Source organism: Parus major, chromosome 14, assembly GCF_001522545.3.
Source record: "Parus major isolate Abel chromosome 14, Parus_major1.1, whole genome shotgun sequence".
Lineage (NCBI taxonomy): Eukaryota > Metazoa > Chordata > Aves > Passeriformes > Paridae > Parus > Parus major.
Window position 1 is genome coordinate 851,799 of NC_031783.1, and position 24,174 is coordinate 875,972.

The window sequence follows — 24,174 nt, forward strand, 5'->3', positions numbered from 1 at the left end:
CTCCTGTGCCCACCTCTGCCCACCATCACTCATCTCTCCCTGCAGCAAGACAGAAAGGGGTGTTGTACCCCCCACCCTCCTTAAAAATTGCCTTTCTTTGGAAAAGCATTCCTTGAACAAATGGCAGCAAATCCCAAGGCAGAGCTGCACAATGGACACTTCAGTCTGCCCAGGGGAGGAGAGACAGGACCTTCAATGCCTAAATAAATGCAATTTGCTCGTTAAGAGGGGGCTGGGGAAGGTTAGGCAGAGGGGAGCCCTGGTTATTCACTTCCCCCAATTAACATTCCAGCAGAGCTGCTCTGTTTTCTAGGAACAATAACTTTTGGGGAAGGGGGGAGTGATGCCCATGGGGGCGTTGGATGGTCCTGGAGAAAGGAGACAGGTCCAAGGGTGTGAGGGTGCAGGTCTGTGTGTGATGGGAACTGCTAAACAAAATCAAGACTAAATAAAAGTCTACCCTATACAAAAAGAACCTGCAGAGTAAAACCCTTCACATCCCTGGACCAAGATCTGCCTTTGCTGCTGCTCTAAATGCCTTTCTGTGGCCAAGAAGGCCTGCACAGAAAAGAGGTGGCTTGTCACTGTTTGGAAGAGGTCTCCAAATGCAGGATATTTTCCTCCACCACTCTGTGACAGTAACTTTGTCATCTATTTCCTTGCCAGGATGAAAAACCCTCCTTTCCTCAGCAAGGGCATTGATTTCTTCAATAAAGACTTCGCAGCACACTTGGAGCTCCTGTGGCTCTCGTGGCTTCCCCAGTGCTCTCCTAAGGGAGGCAACTGAGCTTTTGTTTGACCAACACACAGAAAACAAGGAGAGAACAAGAACCAAAACCAACTGTGGCTGGGATGGAAAAGCAGCAGAGGGACTGTGCATGCCAAGCACTGCTCATCCTGCCAGGCAGAGCCCTGGAATGCTCCCAGGAGAGCTCCCACAATGCAGGACAAAGCCTGACCCCAGAGGAAGCCGTGCCTGTTGCTGTCCCAAGCACTCCTGACAGGAGCACTGAAAGGAACTCCCCAAGAACAAACAGGTCCATCCATAGCCCTGGGCACGTGTGCTGGAGCAGATCTACTTCACCACATGGAAATTCCCAAGGATTCCCATGAAAATCTAGCTCATACAGACAGATGGCTGCAGCTCAACATTCCCAGCCACCACTGTAAGCAAGAACAGGGCACCCAGAAGCAGGACCCTGGCTGGACAAACACCCACCCTGGCAGGAGGACAGATCCCCCCAGAGGAGCTCAGGCACTGCAGAGCTCAGTGACATCATCTGTGGATTCCTGCTGCCAGGGTAGGTAAGGAAAACACCGATCTGCTGAATGTGTTGGGAATTAAACCCAGTTTGTTTGGCTGGTTTGACACCTCCAGGAGACTGTGCCCAGCTGACAGAGCTCTGGTCATGCTGTGTTCAGCTGCTCCAGCTCCAAGTGTCCTGTAGGACTCAGAGCAGGCAATGTCCAGGGATGCTCCAGTTATTGATTCAGTCACAGCAACACTCAAGCTGAAGGTCTGCAGTTTGTGCACTTGGCTTCCCAGATGCCAAAGCAGCTTTGCTGATGTATCAGGCAATGCATAATCACATCCAAAGGCTCTCTGGTGGTGATGCCATCTCAGGAAGACGATGAAGGATGGCAGAAGGGCTGTACCTCCCTGAGAAGGTGCTTCCTCACAGGCTCAATGCAGAAAGATCAGGAAAGCTGGATCAGACCACCAGTATTGTCACAGAATTGCAGAATAGTTCAAGGCTGAAGGATCACAGGAGGGGTCATCTGGTGCCACCTCCCTGCTCAAGCAGGGTCATCCCATAACACATGGCACAGGATTGTGTCCAGATGAGTTTTGAATATTTCCAGTGAGGGAGACTCCACAAATTCTCTGGACAGAATCTTCAGTGCTCTCCAGAAGTGAGATGAACAAAACATCACCCCGAAGCTCTTGGTAAAAGCACACAGAAGCACAGACCAGCCAGAGCTCTGGGGGAAAGGCTGCATTCACCTGAATCCCACAGGAATTCTCTAGGCACACCCCCTGCTTCCTGCCCAAATCCTTCCCATGGGCTCAACAACAGAAAGGCTTCCAGGAAACTGCAGCCTGTGTGTTCCTTTTGGAGCATCACAAAACTCAACCCCAGGGAAAAGGACTTGGTGCCTTTTCACAGCAAGCAAAGGGCTGCAGTCAGAACAAACCCCATCCCAGGCCAGCACCAGGAATCTATTTTCCCTACTTTTGGGGCTCCATCCTACCATCCATTGTACAACACATTTCTGCACAGCCAGTGCTGCAGATGTCACCAGAGTACCTCATGGAACAGTGAATGGTCACCTGGACAAAACCTGGAAGATCAGCACAGCTATGGGCTGACTTTGCTGCTGAATTTCAAGCCTGAAAAACAAACCCACCCACAAAGATGCAGAGGCCAATTATTGAAAGAGAGTAACAATCCCCCCCAGGGGGGAAGCAGCACAAACCCCAAGCAGGGTGGGCACGAGCTCCCTCCCAGCCCAGGTACCACAGCCCTGTGTGTGGCTCCTCCTCCCTGTGCACACTCACTGCCAGAGGGGAAGGCAGCCAGAGCTGAACCAGGGCCCAGCAGGGACCTGTCAATGTCCCTTGGAGCTTCAGGAAGTGTCAGGACCCCAACACCCCAAGTTGAAACTGGGCTCCTTCCAGGACCCCCCCACCCCCACAGGGGCACTGGGAGCATGCAGGACATTCCAGGACAGCTGCTTCATCCTGCTTTCTTCAAAGTGTCCAGAAGTGTTGACACTTATCACAAGGCTGGACATTTCTGCTGTCAGGGAACAGGGACATCCAGAAGCTGGATGTTGTCATGCTGATAGCTGGACATCTCAGAATAGCTCCTCTCTACCCTGGAAAGGCACCTCTGTACCAGCTAAAGAAATGGGGAAATTCTCTCCTGTAAATACATCATTCAGCCTTCTTGCTGCCCTGCCAGCTGCTCCTGTGTGCCAGGTCCCCTCCTCCTGGGCTGCCCAGAAGCTTCAGCAAGGACAGGGTCAGCAGGCCAGCAACAAACATACCCCTTGCCCTTAAACGAGTGTCAAGATCTCCACAGACAAAGCATCCATCCCATCCTTCCTCATCCCAGCCCTCCCTCCCCCAGGGTGAGGGTCTGAACCCCTCTCACAGAAACCCCTCTACCACCCCACTCTGGCTGTTCTCTGGTGGGACTGGGCTAAAACTGGAGGTGCAACTGCAGCAGCAGGAAGGAGGAAAAACAGCTTTACATGTGATATGTAAATGGTCAGTGCAGAAATTCCTCCTTTTATTTCCAGGAGATCAAGCCCCATTACGCAAGTGTGGCACCTCCAAAGGCACCTTCCTCTGTGCAGCAGCCTGGCCACCCTCTGCCTCTGCAAGTGCTCCCTTACAGAGATAAGGTTCAGTTGCTGAACCTCACCAACTCACCATTAAATAAAATACAAGTGAGATCAACAAAATGCTAATAGGAACCCCCAGGTCAAACTGCCTCCCTGTCACTGGAGCCCTCCTCTTGCCAGCACATTCCTGTCCCTAGTGAGGTCCCATCACTTCCTCCTCCCTCCTCAAGTTGCTCCTGGTGATGCAAATTCATCGTCTTTGTTTCTATTCTTGGAGTAAAACCAGAACCAAATTAAATAGCAAAACAGCTCTTAGGTTTCAGGATCCTTTCTTTTTCCATCCTTCCCAACTGCAACAAGGCTGTTGCTGCAGTCAAAGCAAGGTGACACCCAAGCCCAGACATCAGCCTGTTCCCACAGGAAATGTTCCACTTAATCTCCAAACTTAATGTCCCTTGGAGATGGGCCTCACTCTGCTCCTCAGGAAGTGTCAGGCTTCCCCACAAGCCTCTTGGAGGGGGAGAGAAGCTGTGGGGGTCCTGCCAGGGACACGGGGATGGCAGGGAGCTCTTTCCATCCCCAGCCCCCACCAGACCTTCCCCAAGGAGCTGAAGCAGCTCCAGTGTGTGCCCCAACTCACGGTGCCCATGGGTTCCCGTGTGCCAGGGTGGGAAAGGAGACACACAGCAACCCCAGTGGGACAGTCAGCTCTGCCCTGTACATGCCAGTGTCCCATGGAGCAGGGTGGCACTGTCCTGCCACATCCCACTGCCAGGGAACTATGGAACATCAGCTCTGTCACTGCCAGCCCCAGGGAGCTGCAGGCAGGAGGGCAGTTAAGGCCGTGTGCCACAAAAAGCTACATTGAAACCGAGGTCTGGTCTGTACCAACATCCCCCCAGAGTCCCTCCTGCCCCAGCTGAGATCAGCAACACCCAGCAAGGTGCTGGGATATACCCAGCATGAGGTGCTGGGACCTGCAGCAGGACAAGCATGCTCCAGGAGCAGCAGCATCGTGTCCCACCACTCACCCTGGTGACAAGTGACCCTGGAGGGTGGGGCAGCAGCAAAGAGCTGAGCCTTGGCTCCATGAGCAGGGAGAGCAGAGTCCTGACAATGCTCACTAATGATGGACAGTCAGATGTGACCACTGGGTGCTCACACAGTAACCCAGTGCTGTGGGAAGCTTTGGGAGTTTCCCACAGACTCCCAGGCATAAGGAATGGGGAGACTGAGGTACAAGAGAGCTGGAGAAGGGCTTTGGACAAGGACTTGGAGTGACAGGACAAGGGGGACAGGGTGCCCAGAGAAGCTGTGGCTGCCCCTGGATCCCTGCAAGTGTCCAAGGCCAGGCTGGACGGGGCTTGGAGCAGCCTGGGACAGTGGAAGGTGTCCCTGCCATGGCAGGGACACCTTCCACACCCTGGAAGTGTCCAAGGCCAGGCTGGACAGGGCTTGGAGCAGCCTGGGACAGTGGAAGGTGTCCCTGCCATGGCAGGGCTGGAATGGGATGAGCTTTAAGGCCCATCCCAACCCAAGCCAGTCTGGAATCCCATGATTCAGAGGCTGAGAACTCAGACCTCTGCAGCAATAGCAACAGAGCAGTAACAGGTAGAATTCAGCAGTTGGGACAGAAGAAAGGAAAGCTGGAGCAGCCGAGGAGCAGCAGCTGCAGGGTGGGTGTGTGAAGAGCAGTGCTGCAGAGACCTCTTGCAGCACACAGCTGCTACTGCAGCCACGCTCCAGCACTGCCCAGCAGCTCAGAGCCCTGCAGTTCCTCACGGAAAAACTGCCTTACAGCCCCCTGGTGATTCCTCCAGCACATCCCAGGCAGGCTGCACCTGGAGAGGCTCTGCAGCAGCAGCTGATGGCACCTGGCACACACAGAGTGTCACCTCCACACAGCCACTGCACCCTGGTGCTCCCAGTCCTGCAGCTGAATCCACTGGAGTCTCTATGAAGCCACAGCCATGTCCCAAAGGGCTAATTCAGACACAAGCTTGCAGGGAAAGTGCTCTGAAGGATTTAAACCTCAGGCTGTCAAAGTACTTTCTTCACTGGCATGCTCCAATTGCAGGAAAAGGCATGTGGGGATTGCACCATTTGCTCACAAACCTGGGGCACCCGCCTCCCTCACACCCAGAGCACCCAAAGAGCTGCAGACTCTGGGTCTGAGCTGCAAGAGGACACATTACAGCAGCCAGATTTCCTTCCTGAGATCTGGGAAACAACTGCAATGGGCTCAAGAGGAAGAGCAGAGGACCACTCCTCCCAGGGAAACAAAAGGAAGGACTGAGGGTGGACTTAGAGGCCCCGTGGGCAGCAGAGGATGGGATTTGGTACACCTGGTCTGAGCAGTGACCCAGCTGGATCCAGGGACCTGCCATCACAAAACCATTCTTGCTGGCAAGCCCCAGAAGAAAGGGAAATCAGGATGTCAAAATGCAGAGTGTGCACTTTGGGATTAACAGAAACATCCCCAGCAGCCAGGACCTCTCTTGCTGGATGTCAAGGCCAGGAAGGGTCTGGGCAGCAGACATGTGGCCACTGTCACCATCACAGCCAACTGTTGGGAGGGGACAACCAGCCAAAGGCAGGTGGAGAAGCTGAAGCATCCCCTCACACCAACCAGACACCGATCTGGGTCATGCCAGCACAAGTGCTGCCTCATGCTCAGCAGGATTGAGCCAAAACCATTTTCCACACAGCTGGATCATTGCTGGCTGCAGCCCAAAGCATCCCCAGCCCACCCTGCACTGCCAAGAGCCCAGACAGGGCTGCAGTTCCAACCCCTGAGATCTTCTGATGTAAGACTCCAGTCCTGCCACAGAGTACTCCTGCTCACAAAATATTATCACTTATTTTAAATCACTTATTTTATTATTTTCTTTTTTCACACAAACTTCACATACCAAAAGACACAGTGCACATTTTTGGTGAGTCTCACTTGTAGAAGCAGAGTAAAATTGGAAGTTGGCAAATGACTCTGCTCTCCTCCTCCTCAGTCCTGCTGCTCACTGAGCATTTGATGTTCCTTGTGCAGAAATAAAAATGGTAACACATCAGAGGCTGTAAACTTCATCAGATCATAGAATAGACTGGATTGGAAGGCCTATTAAAACTCACCCCAACCCCCTGCCATGAGCTGGGACACCTTCCACTGTCCCAGGCTGCTCCAAGCCTTGTCCAGCCTGGCCTTGGGCACTTCCAGGGATCCAGGGACAGCCACAGCTTCTCTGGGCACCCTGTGCCAGGGCCTGCCCACCCTGCCAGGGAACAATTCCTTCCCAATATCCCATCCATCCCTGCCCTCTGGCAGTGGAAGCCATTCCCTGTGTCCTGTCCCTCCATCCCTTGTCCCCAGTCCCTCTGCAGCTCTTCTGGAGCCCCTTTAGGCTCTGAGGTGTCCCCAGGGCTGGAGGCAGCTCTGCAGGTGGGGTCTCACCTGAGAGGGGCAGAATCCCCCCCTCCTGCTGCCCACACTGGGGCTCAGCCCAGCCCTGGGTGTTTCTGGGTGCTCATGGCCAGGGCAGGTCCAACCCTCATCCACCAACACCTTTAAGTCCTACTCAGGACTACTCTTGATCCATCCCCTGCCCAGTCTGTGCTTGTGCCTGGGATTGCCCCCACCTGGGTGCAGGATGTTGCACTGGGGCTTGGTGAAGCTGCTGCTTTTCTGTCTGCCAGCCTGTGGGATGCTGCATGCTCCACAGCATTGCCAGCCCTTGGCAAGTGGATCCAGGCTCTCCTCCCTAGAGCAAAGCCAGCAGAGGGAGCAAACACTGTGGGTTTGCAGGGAGAGCCTGGTGGTTTCTCACTTTGCTTGTTATATTTTGAATCTAGAGGTTATTTCGTGGGAGTTTGCATGAGCTATCTGGAAAGGCCCAGGTGAGAACCAAAGCCAGCCTGCATATATTCTTGGAAAATGACATATCAGTCTCACTAGTACCCACCCTGCAACAGCAGCATTGAAATCAAACCCAAAGTCTGGTCCTCAGCAACAACTTCCACCTTCAAGCTCAGGATCCCACATCTTCTGTCTGTTAATTTTAGATTCCTGTGCCCTCAGCCTTCCCAGCACTGGGCCCACCTTTCTCACAGCAAACAGGAGAGGCCTCAGCCACCCCTGATTGTCACACACCGATTGTCACAGATGCCTGGGCTCAGCCTGGCTTTGACAAAGTGGGATGTCCACACTGTCCCCAGCCCCTCCAGACCCCCCTGTATCAGCATGGCCTGCAGCATCTCCCACAAACTGCTCCTCTGCTTCCCAGTTCCTCCCCCAGGAGCCATCTCCCTGGGTGTGGGAATGCTGAGAGCAGTCCCACAGCATGCTGTGCTCCTCCTCAGCCATCCCTGCTTTACTCCAGGCACCACAAAGCACCAGCTGGGGCGTCACAAGCCGCTGTTGTAAATAAAACCACGTTCACCAGAGAAATGAGCCGGGTACGTTTTGGTTTTGAGCTTTGCTGTGCCTGTTCACTCCCACACTGATTTGCAATGTGGGGTGATTCACCAGGAGCCTCTTCCTGGCTCCCAGGGACTGCTCTCCAGGGAATGAGCTGCTCTCTGGCTCCAACACGTTATTTATCAGGTTGGGGTTCTTCTGTTAAGCACTCAGTGAACAACATTCACAAGTGAGCAATGTGGAGAGGAGGGGCTGGGCACAGAGCAATACACAGCTCAAACATCACCCGCCTTTGCAATCACCTCAGGCACTCACTGCCACTCTGCTCTGCGAGCTGGGGCAGTCTGTGTGCAAGCCCAGGATGTCTCTCATCTCTCTGCTCCACCTCCTCACCAGGCACAGCTGACCTGCCTCTCACATGGTCATTTGTTCAGCCCAGAGAAGCTGTGGCTGTCCCTGGTTCCCTGCAAGTGTCCAAGGCCAGGCTGGACAGGGCTTGGAGCAGCCTGGGATGGTGGAAGGTGTCCCTGCCATGGCAGGGGTTTGGACAAGATAGTTTTTAGGGCTCCTTCCACACCAAACTACCCTGGGATTCTATGATTCTATTTTTTTTTATTTATTTATTTATTTTTATCACACTGAACTACAGACACAGCCAGAAATCTTCTGTCTGCTTGCTGATCCTTTCTGAAATCAGGTACAAGAGCACATGGTTCACAGCAGTGTCAGAACAGAACCCAATAAAATCCAGCAAGGAGAGAGTGAGAGTTCATTGGCACCAGAGGGATTGTGGCAGGGTGAGCATGACCTCGCTGTCACCATAAACATCACAGCAGAGCCTCCAGCACTGGCTGCACACAGGATACAACAGGCTGCACCCAGCAGCCTTGGGGAGGTCCCTGCACACTTAGGAATGAGATCAAACCATTGGGATAATGCACAGATGGGTTCTACCAAGGTCCTACCTTGTCTCCAGCTCCCCTGACACCCAAAACCCAGACCTGGATAATCACATTCCATGGACTGGTGCTGCTCTGGGGTGAGGCAGTTTCTGCACTCCCCAACATCACTGCAGTGACCGCCAGGGACAGGAGGCATTTCTGGGTTGATCATTATTCATTGGAATAGGAAAACCTGGACAGGTACCTGTGAGCTGGTGCCAGCCCAGGTGCTGTCAGTGACTCCAGTCAGCACCTGGTGTGACCAGGTCTGTGCCACACAGCGAGTTCCTCCCCTCACTGCCTCCCTTCCCAGGCTCTGCTATCCCAATTCACCTTGTCTCTGTCACCATCACTTTGTAAGGCAGCAATTTCCTCTGCTCAACTCATCTGAAGAACTCCCAAGACAAACAGAGTCTAAGTGTTTCCTGCAGGGCACAGACATTTCATATCAGAATCACTGCCTGGAAAAATACCATACACAAATTATAATAATTAAAAAATAAATTAGTGCTTGAGAGTACAGAGTAAAATTAATTAGTGCAGAGGCTGGAAAGCAAGACAACCTTGAGTCACCTACTTGAAACCTGCAGGAACTACAGTGAGCAGAAGTGTCAGGGCAGCTGGGGCAGCACCAGGTAATGCCAGGGGCTGCTCTCCTCCCCCTCCACTGCACAAAACGAGTGACTCCTCCACCATGCTCAGAGAGCAGAACATTATTTCAGAGCAGCAGAGGGGTCAGGGTAGAGACCTCAAACCAAGCTGGGTCAGCATATGGGACCCTGGGCACTGCTGGCTCCTCTTCAGAGGCAGCAGGATCTTTGCCATAACATCACAAAATGAGTGGGCAATGCCAGAATGACTGGCCTAGATACAGAGAACTTGTAATTCCCATGGGGAAAAGAGAAGAGCAGAATTCCCTCAGAGTGTCGCTGCAATCTGCACTGTCTCAACAGCCACCAGAGAGTGACTCAGCCCTGGTGACCTCTTTTAATGCTCCATAAGGTTAATGCTGAGTTTAGCAGGGTTAATTCTGCCTTTAATGACCAGTTTTCAGTGAAGACAAGGAGATCAGCACAGTCTGTAACTCAGCCATGTCTCACTTCTCCTCCCCTGGCAAGTGAGCTGCAGAGGTCCCATCCCTGTTCCTGCTGCCCATCTCAGGAGCCAGCTGGGCACAAAACCAAAACAGTCCCTTGGCCATCACCAAGTGACCCCAAACAACATGCCCAAGGTATCAGGGCATGGTCCCAGCCTGGTCACTGTCTCTGTCACAGCTGGAGTGACTGGGGCAAGGCGGGGTGTCCGTGAGAGACAGATGTCAAAAGCAATCAGCCTGTCTCTCCCTGTCTCCAAAGCAGGAATGCTGATAGCACTACAGGCCTTGGAGGGGTTAAAAGGAAAGGCTTATTAGGAAGAAAACTTGTTCTGACAGTCACAAAAATTGGAATGCATTTAAAATTCAAATTATGCAAATTCCAGTAATCTGTACGTGCAGATCCATCACACAGCAGAGTGGGACCACAGACAATGGCACCAGGGACATGGCTGGAGAAATCCCACCCTCCCCAGTGCCCTGGGAGGAAGGCAGGTCTGCTGGCCTCTGGCAGGCACGGGAAGAGCAGCTGCTCCAGGACAGTGGGGCCAGGCAGGATTTGCAGGTGCTCCCTCTGCACTGAAAGATGCTTCAGCAGCCCTGGCAGCACCCAGCAGGTCACAGCCAGACTCCAGTGTTCTCACACAAATTATAGCAAATTCTCCCTTGGACAAGCTCAGGTGCCCATGACCAACCCAAAGCCTTCGTTAGGCAGCACCTGATCACACGGATGTGAGGTGGCCACACACGGATGTGAGGTGGCCACACACGGATGTGAGGTGGCCACACAGCACTGGATGCATGTGGGCAACAGCTCTGCCCCATCACCACCCACCCTGCCACTGGAGGATCCCACCCAAAACTTCAAGAGCCTCTCCTCTCTCTCAGCAGTTCCCAAAATTCTATTTTTGGGGAAATTTAAAACCAAGCCAAGCAGCTGCATCACACAGCAAAGGCGGCTCAGACTGTCAGCATGAAAAGAGCAAAACCAGAAATGGACGTTACAGGCTGGGGAAGTGCAACAGCCCAGAAAAATGAATGCAGCTTCTTCCTAAAAGATGAGCCACCGTGATAAGGCAAATCATGCTCTCTGCTGTACGTGCTGTGCCAGGCATAAGGAGAGAAGATCCCACCTGGCAGTGATCCCTCCCCCAGCCAGGGCTGGGCAGAACTGCTGCCATGCAGGGCCAGGGCACAACACGAGCCCAGGGGAAGCTACAACACCTCCAGCACAGAGATGGAAAGTAACTAATCCAGCCCTGGGAGGACACAGAGCCCAGAACTGTTCTTGGAAATCATTTCCCCAGCTTGGCAGGATCTGTACTTTGAATTTACAAAGCAGGCTCTGGGGCTGTGTCGGGAATGCTGGTCCTGTAATGGTCCAAGCCTCAGCCAAGCACTGCCAGTTCATCTTCCTCCACACTTTCTGCCTCTACTGAAGGGCCTTCTGGAAGCCCTTTCCAAGTAGGATGAGTCTGCTTTTCTCAGCAGGTCTCACAAGACTGGAGCCCATGGCTGGGTCTACAGCAACAACTTTTACATTGGAACAACCCAGAAATGATTTAGCACGGAAAAAACAATCCCACATCCAACAGAAAACCTTCTCTGTTACTTGACAGACAGTTAGCTCTGTGGGTACACCAAGGAAAGCTAAAGGTTCCCAAAACCTGAGAAAGTCAAAGGCCAAATCATACTGGCCACAGAGAGCACAGAGAGCACAGAGAGCACAGAGAGGTGCTGGCACGACACTGAGCAGGGAGGGACAGGGGGCTGCCCCACAGGAAGGGCAGAACCCAGTTCTCTGCAGGTACCAGGACACTGTGCTTAAAACCCAAGTGCTTCTACACCTTTTGTGCCCATCTCCCAGCACAGAGGCTTTGGGGAACAGGTCCCACAGAGATACTGGAAAAACATCCCTGAAAGACAACAGACCCCAACACCTCAGTGCCCTCCTGTGCCTCCTGGGTACAGCTTGGAGCCACAGATCCAGGCAGAAAGAAAGATCAGACAGAATCACAGGATGACTAGGTTGGAAGAGACCTTCAAGTCCAGCCCATGACAATTCCTTACCCCACAGAAGTGCCGCCTCATCTTAAACATCTCCAACATCTTTCAGCTGCTCATCAGGTTCTTCATCCTGCTTGTGCTCATCTCCATCCCTGAGGTTTCAAGTGCTTTCTGAGCCTGAGGCAGCAGTTCCCATGGAGAAGGTTCACGGGCAGTGCTGTGAGCAGCTCCCACAGGGTCACCCACAGCACCCACACGGTGAGACCGGAGCTGCCCTCCCAGGGCAAAGGCAGTGCCTACATCCAACAGTGCAAGCACAAGCAGGGAGGGTGAGATCCCAGACCCACACTGCTTAGCTGTGGCACAGGTACAGCACGAGAAGCCCCCACTGCATGCGACCCCAGAGGGACCAGCCCTTCTTCTGGGGCAGAGGAAGTTTGTGCTTCCCAGCAGATGTGTCTGTGCACAGCCTGGGGCAGGGTGAGCTGTGCTGCCTCAGCCCATTCCCTGCTCCATCCCCATTGTACCGACTCTCTCAGCCATTGCAAATCAACACCGAGTGCTTCTCATCACCCTGACACCTGAGCCCTCATTACAACCCCGAGGCGGTAACAAGGCAGGGGAAGGACACCCGAACCCTAGAGCTGGGTGTCTCTGGGAAAGAGGCAGAGCCCATTAAACATTGATCAGAGGCTCCCACAGCTGCGGTGCAGCCCTGACGCATCCCTGCTGTCCTGCCACCAGGAGCTCCCACGGGCCAGGAAGATCTGAGCTGCCCCAGGGACCTGGGGCTGGCTCGTTGTTGCCCCAGCCCCTCACCACTGGCCCAGCAAACCTTTGGGAAGGTGCAGTTCCTCATCAACACAAAGCTGAAGACAGGAAAACCCATTTCCTACTTTCAAGCCTTGTTCCACTCTTTGGACAGCAGTGCCCAGAGTCCAGGCCCTTCACCTGGCTGAGCACCAGCTGCCCTGAGCCAGTGGGAGCCCATGGGGAGCCAGGGGGACCGGACCCCCCAGGACAGGGGCTCTGTCACAGGCTGGGCAAAGTCGAGCTGCCACCACCATCTGCTGCCCCACTCTGAAACAGCCTCTCTTTCTGTTGTTTTACAAATGTTGAGCACAGAAACAGCTCTCCAAAACATCAGTGTTCTTGGGAAGTCTGGTGTGTGTGAATGGGGGGGCCAGAGGCCGATACTCACAAACTGCCGCCGCAGCTTGGTCCTGACGCGCTCGGCCTTGCTCTCGGCCGGGTGCACGGCGTAGCTCAGGGAGCCCAGGTGGTTGTCCACAGACAGGCTCTTCCTCATGTAGAAGGAGCGGGTGCGGAAGTAGCTGAACGGGGCGTCCTCCACCGCCGTGCCCAGCCGGGGCGCCCCGGGGGGCTCCGAGCAGTCATCCTCCAGCCGCCAGGCCTCCCCTGCGGAGGAGAAGGAGATGCCTCCCCATCAGAGCACGACCCAGACGTGTCCTCCCCCTTGAGCCAGCCCTGGGGATGTTCAGAGGGCATCCCTGGACCTCCTCTGGCCAGTGCTAAAATCCCTAGGTACCCCCTGCTCCAGGCAACAGCCCCTGCACCCAACCTGCCCACCCCCAGGTACCCACAGTCCCCACCATCTCCCTGGCAGGAATCAGCCAAAAACAGTTGGAATCATGGAATGCTTTTTGTTGGAAGGAAGCTTAAAGCTCATCTCGTTCCAACTCCCTGCCATGGGCAGGGACACCTTCCACTTCATCAGGTTGCTCCAAGCTCTGCCCAACCTGGCTTTGAAGTCTTGCTTTGTGAATGGGAAAAATGAGGCATCACAAGCGTTACAAATTACAAAAGTATTTACTACCATCTCCTCCTGCAGGAAGACAAAACCCAACAAAACCCTTAATGGCACAGCCAGGAGCAAATCAACAGCCCCATGAAGGACAGAAGCCAGACCTCCCTTCTCCACCCACCCGTCGCCAGCAGCAACAGGATTCAGCAGTGCAGGGCTGAGAGCCCCAGGGACAAACCCCACTAGCACTGAGACAGTGGTGGCAGTGGCAGAGGACAGCTGGCACCATGCAGGGCTGCTGATCCCAGGGCAGGACTGGCCACATGTCATTGCAACAAAAGGGAAAAACAAGAGAACAACAGGAGATGTTTCCAGAATATCACTGCTGTGCTCTTTTCCCTTCGGCTCAGATTGTTGCCTGCTTTTTGTTGCCAATCTCCTCTTTACATCTGGAGCTTGCCCTGCCTCCTCCCCTCAGCCAAAATCACTGCTTAAGCCATGACAAACAATCAATAAAAGCCTCTTCTCAATTATTATCCCAAAAGGGCATCTCACAGGACTGCCTTCAGGGGCTCTCCCCCTCCTGCAGCCCCTTACCAAGGCAACCTCCTTTACCTCTCACTTCTGAAAAACCCTTTGAGCATGAATGACCATGATCCCACTGCACCAGGGCTGAGGAGCAAAACACTGCTGGGGTTTAAAGCAGATAGTGGCCCTAAGCCCCAGTTCAGCAGTGCAGCCCAGTTTACCCAGCAGGGCCGGGGGTTTTACATGGAATATGATGAGACACAGGCTGGACTACAAGCCACCAGAGGAGGAACCACCTACACACACTGCCAGAGAACAGGATTAGATTGGACATTAGGAAGGAATTGTTCCCTGGCAGGGTGGGCAAGCCCTGGCACAGGGTGCCCTGAGAAGCTGTGGCTGCCCCTGGATCCCTGGAAGTGTCCAAGGATCCAGTGTCCTGACCAAGGCCAGGCTGGACAGAGCTTGGAGCAGCCTGGGCTAGCGAGAGGTGTCTCTGCTCATGACAGGGGATGAAACAAGATTATCTTGAAGGTCCCTTCCAACCCAAACCCAAACCATTCCACGAAAGAGGCAACCCAGAGCACAGCACTCCAAGCATCGTGTAGATTTTTCCTCCCCTACTTTCAATTTAATAAGCTGCTGCTGCTCCTCTCCAAATGTCACCTCACACAACACAGGAAGTGCTGTTTGAAAGCTGTGATTATTCCATGCACAAACACGTCAATCGGAGGCAGATGCTGACTGCCATTGTGAGACAGCATGGCTCTGGGAGCGCAGCAGGGAGCACTGACACAGGAGACACGGGACACGCTGGGGAACCGCACACAGAACGAGGAACCTGACCACCTGAGATGGCCCAGCCACTGCCTGTGCCACCCTGTGTCCTCAGGACTGTCCCCTCCCAGCTCACCCAGACACAGCCCCCACTGCTCTGCTGCCCTGAGCAAGGGAGGGCCAAGGCCACATGCTCAAAGAGGGAAAGGATTCACCTGCTGTACCCGCTCCTCTGTGCACGGCACCTCACCCAAGGATGAGGAGCTGGGTTTAAAATCCTACAGAGCAGCTGGGCCACATCTGCTCTCACTGATCCCAGTTCCCCAAGGATTTTGCTGCTTTTGGTCTCATCTCTCATCTACAGAAGCTGCTCCATGACCTGCCCAAAGGGTGATCCTCACCAAACTGGGTCCTTCCTCTCTGAGCACAGGGAGCCACCACAGGACCTTGTCTACCCCAAAATGATTTTCTACCTGCTGAAAGAGCTTGTCCTGATTGCCACCAAACAAGTAGCTTTGATCAAGCCCAGAACAGTCAGAAAGGGAAGATCAAGAAGTCAGAGAATCACAGACTGGTTTGGATTGGAAAGGAACAAAAAGCTCATCTCATCACAACCCCTGCCACAGGCAGGGATGTCACTCACTAGATCAGGTTAGATCCAGCCTAGAGAGGAAATGCCAGGAACAGGACCAAGCCCACAGACTGGAAGCCAATGATGTTCATGCTCTTGTGTCTTGGAGCTGCTCACCTCTCCACCACTCAGAGCTGCACCCTCAACATCAGCACATCTGCAAGATCTGACCATTTCCTTGGGCTTGACAATAACAATTCCTGCAAGAGCTTTCTTCTTTCAGAATTTGAGGTGTCAGGGAGGACACACATCAAAGGATGCAGGGGACAGCAAGGACAGAGACCGAGTGCCTCTCCAGTATATCCTCTACAAGTAGAAGAAAAATTAATTCCAGGGTCCTGGTCTAAGCTCAAATCCAGCTGCTTCCTTGTGGCTTCTTTCTTTTCCTCCCATGGGCACAATTCCCAATAAACTCTACCAGTTAACTTCTTCCCAGATCCACAGCAGGGCCTGGAGCCAGCTCCTGAAGAGCTCTGCATGTTGCCTGACAGACAAGGGAGAAAGGAGGCGGGGAAGTGCTCCAGACTGGTCTGCTCTTTCCAGGTGCAAGAGGAGAGAACTGCAAGGGACCAGGCATGTATACCATGCAGTGACTTGGGGCAGGCTGCAGCTGAGGGCTGCAGGTGGTCAAAGGCTGAGGAGAAGCCCCTTCCTGCTGTAGAAGGAAGAGGAGAGAGCAAAGGAGGGCTTTTCCTCAGTCCCACTCCTAAATCTTCACAGAGGAACAAGGAGAAGTGACAGGCAGCCCATTGCAGCACATGTGAGACCTCCTGGCAGACTGCAGTGTGGCACCCAAGGGATAATGGCTTGGACAAGGCAGGCACTGTCCCTGTTCAATCAAATCCATTTGTGCTTGTCTTCCCCTCTCTAAATTCCAGGCAGGTAGTCATAAGGATTTGGGCTTAATCCTGGAGCAGCTCCAGGCAAGGGGTTGAAGGATATGGGATGGAGGAGAAGAGCTCATAGCCTGTCCCAGCTGACCACACCAGCACTGTTATGGATGACCTGCAAGGGAAAAACAAAACCAGACCAGCAGGAAACCCAGACCTGCTGACCAGCCCAGCCAGTTTCTGAGCTCATGGAATGAGGTGGAAGGCTATTTTGAAGGAAAAGAAGGGGTCTGGGAGGCTCAGCAGCCACAGGCTCAGCTCTTCTGATCATCTTCAGGACCCCAGCTCCCTACCAGGCACCTTGGTGCCCTCACAAGGACCTGCAGAGGAGCTGAGATGCCACAGCAGGAGAACCTCCTGTGGCCTCCCATCAAGTGTCAGGGCTCATCCATCCTCCAGTGCTGCCACACTGGAACCATGGGAAACAAAGGAAAAGGCTGAGGAACACATCCCAGTGGTCAGATAATGATGTCACATCTCATCCATGCCAAAGATAATCACTTCTGCCATCTTGCTTGGTGATTCCTCTACTCATGGCCCTAAAACAGCTGCAAGCCAGAGTGCAGTTCCTCCCCCAAAGAGCCATGAACTCTCCCTGAAGATGAGCTCATCACCTCTCCCAAGGACAGCCCTGCTCCTGCCGTGTCCCTGTGCATGAGCCTCTTCCTGAGCTGGTTTTGGTCATGTGTCCCCTCACCCTGAATGGGGACTGCTGGTACCTGCTCACAGCAAATTCACCACTTCTTTAGGGAAAGGACCTTACCCACAAATGATGGAACAGACTGGATTGGAAAGGACCTTAAAGTTCATCTCACTCCACCCCCTGCCATGGGCAGGGACACCTTCCACTATCCCAGGTTGCTCCAAGTGTCCAACCTGGCCTTGGACACTTCCAGGGATCCAGGGGCAGCCACAGCTTTCTGTGCAACTTGTCCCAACTTCTCTCCATCCTGATACCCAGCAGCCCAGCTCTTATCCATAAATCCTTATGGGAATCCTGCATTCCTCGTCAGCATCCCAGAGCTCGTTAACCTGCAGCACCACGTGCTGCTCCATTCCCATCACAATGTCCAAATATCTCATCCTGCCAGCAGTGCCATCTCTTCTTTTTCTCCTCCAGGACAGCATCTTCATGGCCTTCATGAGTAACTAATTAGAAGCTCCTAATTGAGCCAGGAAAAGATTGTGGGAGATTCTGGACAGAAAACAACACATTCATTCATCCACTGCTCTGGCTGTGGAGAGCCCTCCAGTTTCCAAGGGTCTTCCTACTCCTTCTCCTCTTGGCATCCCCAGCCCCTTCCAGCCATGAGTAAAGAAAGATTTTAAACACTTCTTATGTGCTCTGAGTTTTGGTGACTCCCACTGTGCAGGGGGGGCTGTGCACAGGGTTTGCTCCAGGACAGTGTTCATGTCTGCACTCCCAGGACAGGAGATGTCTGCAGCTGAAGGTGAGGTGTTTGCAGTGACTCACACGGCAACATCACCCCACAGTCTTATACCAGCCTCCCACTCCCTTCCTTCAGCTCCAGCACAGCTCCCTGGAAGCACCATCAGAGCAGCAGGGACCTTGCTCTGTCCAAGGTGTGCAGGGGAGCTCTGGATGCCGTGTCCTTCATGGTGGAGGCTACATAGCTTTCCCACAGGTTTCCTCCCATTCCAAGACCCACTCTAACAATGTGAAGGGCTGAAGGGAAACCCACAGGTCCTACACATGGAAGCAGTGGCTCAGGAGCTGCAGGACACCCAGGAGCTCTGTCACGACAAGAGTGGCAGGACGGGCTCAGCCATGTGCAAAGATCTGCTCTGTGCAGGGGAATTAGTAGCACCAAGAAATGAAATGCAGCCTGCAAAGCATCAAAATTAATCCACAGTTTGGACAGCTGCTCTGCTGAGCAACACAGGGATCTGACTGTGAGATGGATAATGTAAAAAAAACCCATAAAAATAAAAAAAAATCCAAGGGTGGTGTTTGAAGGTAGATGTTTTATAAGGATTTTATTCAGCACTGGACTGTCAGCCCTGGCTTCCAGACTTTATCTTTGTTTCAGTGTTAATAATCCTCTTTCCCATCACTTTTATAGTCCCAGCGTGATTCTGCTGGCACCAAAAGCACTGAAACACTTTGGCCATCAGCAGCTTTGCCAATAAACTTGCTCAGAGCAGCTGGCCCAGCCATATTAGTATTTCATCAGGATCAGCATGAGAGTAGAAGAACATGACAAAAATCCTCAGGGCTGACCCAGAGGCCAGCACACAGTATTAGGCTGGGAGCATTTACAAATCTCCGAGGCCAGGGCTGTGGGAAGAGCACAGCGATGATGTTCCTGCACCGCTCCTGGTGGAGACCAGCTACAAGTGTCCTGAAGCTGCTTTGTGACATAGAAAAGAGGCACCTGGGCCTGTTGCATTGGCCAAGGAGGCTGCAGGGTGATATCTCACCCCAGCACCCTTAGGCAGAAGGTTCCAAGCATCACCTCCCCACTTTGGGCAGCTTCCAACAACCAACACTTCTTTTTCACCAGCATAATATGAAAGATGGGGAGGTTTAAGTATCGAGCTCAAAGAAAGACTCAACCAGGGGCAAAAACCCAAAAGGTTCCCCAAGAAGGGTTATTTTCAGAGCAGAATAAACCCCACTGGGGACTAGAGTTGGGTTTGTGCCCCTGGAGAAGCAGGAAAGCTTTGCTGGGATCCTGCAGACACAGAGGGGTGGGCGCTCACCCCGGCACTCACCGGCAGAAGGGACCGTGCAGCCTTTCTGGTGCTCAGAGCCCGAGTGCTTCTTGTAGGGTTTCTGCTCCGGCATCTCGTCCCTGCAGGCCGTGGGATCCAGCAGGGGCAGCCGGCTCAGCACCGGAGACTGCGGGATGCTGGGCAGCGTCTGAGACTTCCCCAGGAGCGGCCGCTGCAGCTTCCTGTCCAGAGACCTGCAGGGACAGCACAGGACAGGGCTGTGAGGAGCAGGGACAGCACAGGACAGGGCTGTGAGGAGCAGGGACAGCACAGGACAGGGCTGTGAGCAGCAGGGACAGCACAGGACAGGGCTGTGAGCAGCAGGGACAGCACAGGACAGGGCTGTCAGGAGCAGGGAGGAGTCCCTCAGGCCAGGACCCCTCTGTGACACACACACACAGACCCAGGCTGAGCATAGTGCCCTTCATGGCATCATGGAATTGTTCAGATTGCAAAAGCCCTTTAGATCAGTAAGTCCAACCATTACCCCAGCACTAAATCATGTCCCTAAGTGCCAAATCCACAGGTCTTTTCAACACTTTCAGGAACAGTGACTCCACCACTGCCCTGGGCAGCCTGACCCTAACACTTTCCCATGAAGGAACATTCCCAATATCCAATCTAACCCTCCCCTGGCCCAGCCTGAGGCCGTTCCCTCTCCTCCTGTCCNAGCAGGGACAGCACAGGACAGGGCTGTGAGCAGCAGGGACAGCACAGGACAGGGCTGTCAGGAGCAGGGAGGAGTCCCTCAGGCCAGGACCCCTCTGTGACACACACACACAGACCCAGGCTGAGCATAGTGCCCTTCATGGCATCATGGAATTGTTCAGATTGCAAAAGCCCTTTAGATCAGTAAGTCCAACCATTACCCCAGCACTAAATCATGTCCCTAAGTGCCAAATCCACAGGTCTTTTCAACACTTTCAGGAACAGTGACTCCACCACTGCCCTGGGCAGCCTGACCCTAACACTTTCCCATGAAGGAACATTCCCAATATCCAATCTAACCCTCCCCTGGCCCAGCCTGAGGCCGTTCCCTCTCCTCCTGTCCTTGTTCCCTGGGAGCAGAGCCCAACTCCCCCGGCTGTCCCCTCCTGTCAGGGAGTTGTGCAGAGCCAGAAGGGCCCCCTGAGCCTCCTTTTCTCCAGGCTGAGCCCCTTTCCAGCTCCCTCAGCTGCTGCTGCTGCTCCAGCCCCTTCCCAGCTCTGTTCCCTGCCCTGGACACGCTGCAGCCCCTCGATGTCCTTCCTGTCATGAGGGGCCCAGGACTGTCCCCAGGACTGGAGGTGTCTCAGCAGTGCCCAGCACAGGGGATGGTCACTGCCCTGGGCCTGTGGCCACGCTGTGGCTGCTCCAGGCCAGGTGCCATTGGCCTCTTGCCCACCTGGGCACACCTGGCTCAGCACCACACTGCACCCTCTGTTAGCAGAGCTGCTGCTGTGCCAGTGAAGCCTTCTCCCCTGGCCAGGAGGGGAATTTGATCTTGAGCTGCAAGGCACAACCAGCACAAAAAGAATTCAAACCCCCAGCCCATCTCAAAACTCCAGGATCATCTGAATTAACCAAATAAAGATGGTTCAAGACTGAAGGGATAAAAATTTCATTTGAGACAGTGAAACCCCCATTAAACATCATCCACAACACCAGAAAGGCATTTGAGGTAGAAAACAGATCACTGGTCAGGTACTAGGGGAGGTCCAGACTCCAGAATGCCCAGCTCACACAGCAGGGACTGCAGAGTCCACAGGGTGTCATGGAACACGTAGAAACATAAATTCAGTGTCTCTGTGAGGTCAAAACTCAACTGAGTTTGATGATTGGGCTCCAAATCTGCAGGGGTGACCAGGACACACATCCATGTGTCAGCATGACCATACACCTCTTTCCAAAGCCCAGAGGCAGCCCAGGCCTGCAGGGACATGAGAGCATGGCCCCCTCCTCCAGCCCAGAGCCAAGGGACAGTCCCCAGGTGCCCCCCTCAGGGATGACACCGGCCCAGGCCATGCTCCAAGGACCCCAGAAATGCAATAAAATGGAGCAGAACCCAGCACTGTTGTGGGGTGTCCTGTGCTGACACCCCAAGGCTGTCCTTCATCCCAAACGAGCTCCCCAGCACACTCCAAGGATGTTCCAAAATCACAGAACCACTGAATGCTTTTGGGTTGGAAAGGACCTTAAAGATCATATTCCACCCCCCTGCCATGGGCAAATCTTATAATGAATGGTACAGATCCTTCAAATTTCTATCTAAAATTCAATTCTTCATTGCTTATGCTCATTTGTTCTTCTGCCAATATTAACCTTTAGCTTAAATAATTATCCCCCCTCTATGGTGTTTGCTCCCATGATTAATTCCCATTACAATGAAGTCTCAGCCCCTTTCAGCATTTTTCAAGGCTGATTAACACAAGTTCTTTCAGTCTCCTCTCACAAAATTAGCTTTCATTTCATTTCCCCTCACTGCCCTCCCTCTATCTTGGACTAAGTTTTCTCCACCCATCCAGGAACATCATAAATCCCAGGATGGTTTAGGTTGGAGGGAACCTTAAAGCTCATCTTGTTCCAGCCCCTGCCATGGGCAGGGACACCTTCCACTGTCCCAGGCTGCTCCAAGCCCCATCCAGCCTGGCCTTGGACACTTCCAGGGATCCAGGGGCAGCCACAGCTTCTCTGGGCACCCTGTGCCAGGGCCTGCCCACCCTGCCAGGGAACAATTCCTTCCCAATATCCCATCCATCCCTGCCCTCTGGCAGTGGGAAGCCATTCCCTGTGTCCTGTCCCTCCATCCCTTGTCCCAAGTCCCTCTGCAGCTCTCCTGGAGCCCCTTTAGGCCCTGGAAGGGGCTCTGAGGTGTCCCTGGAGCTTCTCCTCTCCAGGTGAGCTCCCCCAGCTCTCCCAGCCTGGCTCCAGAGCAGAGGGGCTCCAGCCCAGTGATCATGCAGACTGAGCTCCTGGCACAGACAGCAGGGCAACCTCTTTGTCTCCCTGCACCTTCCACCACTAAGTTTTATCCTATTTCATTCTCCAGTGCTCAGGGTGACACAGGCAGAGTCTATCATGACAAAGCTCGTGCCCCCCAGTGCTCGCTGTCACGGTGATGTTTGTCACGCTGGCTCTTCACTCCCATTCCAGACGTGGCAGCAGCTCCCCAGTGGTGCCAGTCTGATGTCACCCAGGAGAGCAGACACAGGGCCAGAGCAGTGCCACAGCAGCCACCTCCCAGGGCCAGTGACACCAAGCCCCAGGGGACACGGCCACGGGCAGCAGCTGGGGCAGAGGGCAGGAGCAGACAGCCCCTGCCAGCCCCACACTGCACAGCCCTCACAGCAGGGATCATTAATGCCACATCCTGACATTAGGGCAGAGGTTCATTGGTACAAATCAATCCCATTCTGTCTCAATCCCCAGGTGCTGCTCTCTGGGGCAGGGACAGCACTGCCCTAGGCTGGGGCAGCAGTGGACAGCCGTGCCAGGTGCTCAGCACCATCCTGCACACCCCAGCCCCCTTCAGTGGGATCAGCATGGAAACAAGCTGTGCCAAGAGATACAAAGCCAGAATTAGCTTCCCAAGCAGTTTCCATTCCAGCAGAACATTTGTACCTCTCATCATAACATATTTCACTGGCACAAGGCAACAGGGACAGAGCTTAACACATCGCTGTGCTGCATAAATGAGTTCAAAACATTCCTTTTTCTGTGCATGTAAATCCCAGGATACCTGTGTACAGCTCCATCACCTGCAGAACCCCATTAGCATTTTAGTGCTCCTGTTCCTTTTGTGCTCACAGGGCCACTCACAAGAATCACATGGGGGAAAAAACCAGAAGAATTCACTCTGTTAGAGAAGCAATTTTCAAGCTATATATCTTCAGGCAGCAATTTATATTGTCAGAAAAAGCAAAGCAACTAGGAACCTGTTTAGCTCTGAAATCTGAACTCAAATTCTCAAGCACAATTCAGCTCCATGGATTTACTATCCCATTTGTCCTTGTTGAGCCACAGCTGGCACCTAAAAACCACACAGGCCCTGCTTCATCCTAATCTCCCAGTGGGGTGGGGAGGAGAATCAGGAAAAGGTAAAATCCATGAGCTGAAAAATAATTGAAATACAGTTGTTGGTGGTGTTTATTCTTATTATCATCATTATTGTTGTTATTGCTATTATTGTAATGAAAATGGAGATAAGAAAGAGAGAGGAATATAATCCTAGATAGACAAGTGGTGCCCAATACAGTCTCTCACCACCCAAAAAGCCCAGGCTGTTCCTCAGCAGCAATAAGCCTCTCCCAGCCAAACCCCCAGTTTCCATACTGGGTTTGACATTCCATGGTCCACCTCTGTCCTGGCTATGATCCCTCCCAGTTCTTGTCACCTCCCCAATGGCAGAAGCATGGAAAATGGAAAAGTCCTTGACTTAGGGAGAGCATTTCCCAGCAATATCCAAACCAGCAGTGTGTTATCAACACTGTTTTCATCCTGAATCCAGAACAAAACCCCGGACCAGCTCTGGGAAGAAAATGAACTCTGTCCCAGCCCAAGCCAGAGCTGGTGCACAGCTCCAGAGGCCTCAGCAGCCCCTGGCAGGCAGGACCTGACAGCACTGGGAAGTCAGATTGCATCTCTGTCTGCTTCCCAAGCAGGAGTCCCAGCTGGGTGCTATCAAGGATGCCACATCCCATTAGTTAAGATCCCTGATGGAGTGTAAAGCTCAATTAGAAAAGCCACAATCAATGGTGTTGTAGCCTATATTTAGCTGCTGTTTGGCATTTGGGTAGGAAGGAGAGCACGGTAATCAAGTCATGAAAAGGGGTGGAAAAATCCTCCTGGCTGGATGTGAGAGCTCAGGCAGGAGCACAGTGACAGCACCACCACTCCCAGTCCACAGGCAGATGAGAAAATGTGGAACACCATCAGGGCCAGGTCCCTGGGGACAGCCCTGGGGACAGATGTGGGACAGGAGGGACTGTGCCAGGCAGGGGCCAGGGCTGCTCCAGCACCCCCAGCCCGGCCACCCAGCAGCACGGGAAGGAAAGAAGCAGAACTCATC

General features: G+C 53.4%; 1 protein-coding gene across 2 annotated transcripts in view; it reads right to left on the bottom strand.

Moving 5' to 3' along the window:
- Positions 1 to 24,174, bottom strand: part of LOC107211356 (ankyrin repeat and fibronectin type-III domain-containing protein 1-like) — a 185,343-nt gene that overhangs the window by 145,117 nt on the left and 16,052 nt on the right. For both annotated transcript variants that reach the window (XM_015643297.3, XM_015643296.3), the window contains exons 2-3: positions 19,128 to 19,321; positions 13,002 to 13,219 (exon numbers count right to left, since the gene is read on the bottom strand). In XM_015643297.3, coding sequence (XP_015498783.1) covers positions 13,002 to 13,219; positions 19,128 to 19,321 — 412 coding nt within the window. The remainder of the gene's footprint in view (positions 1 to 13,001; positions 13,220 to 19,127; positions 19,322 to 24,174) is intronic.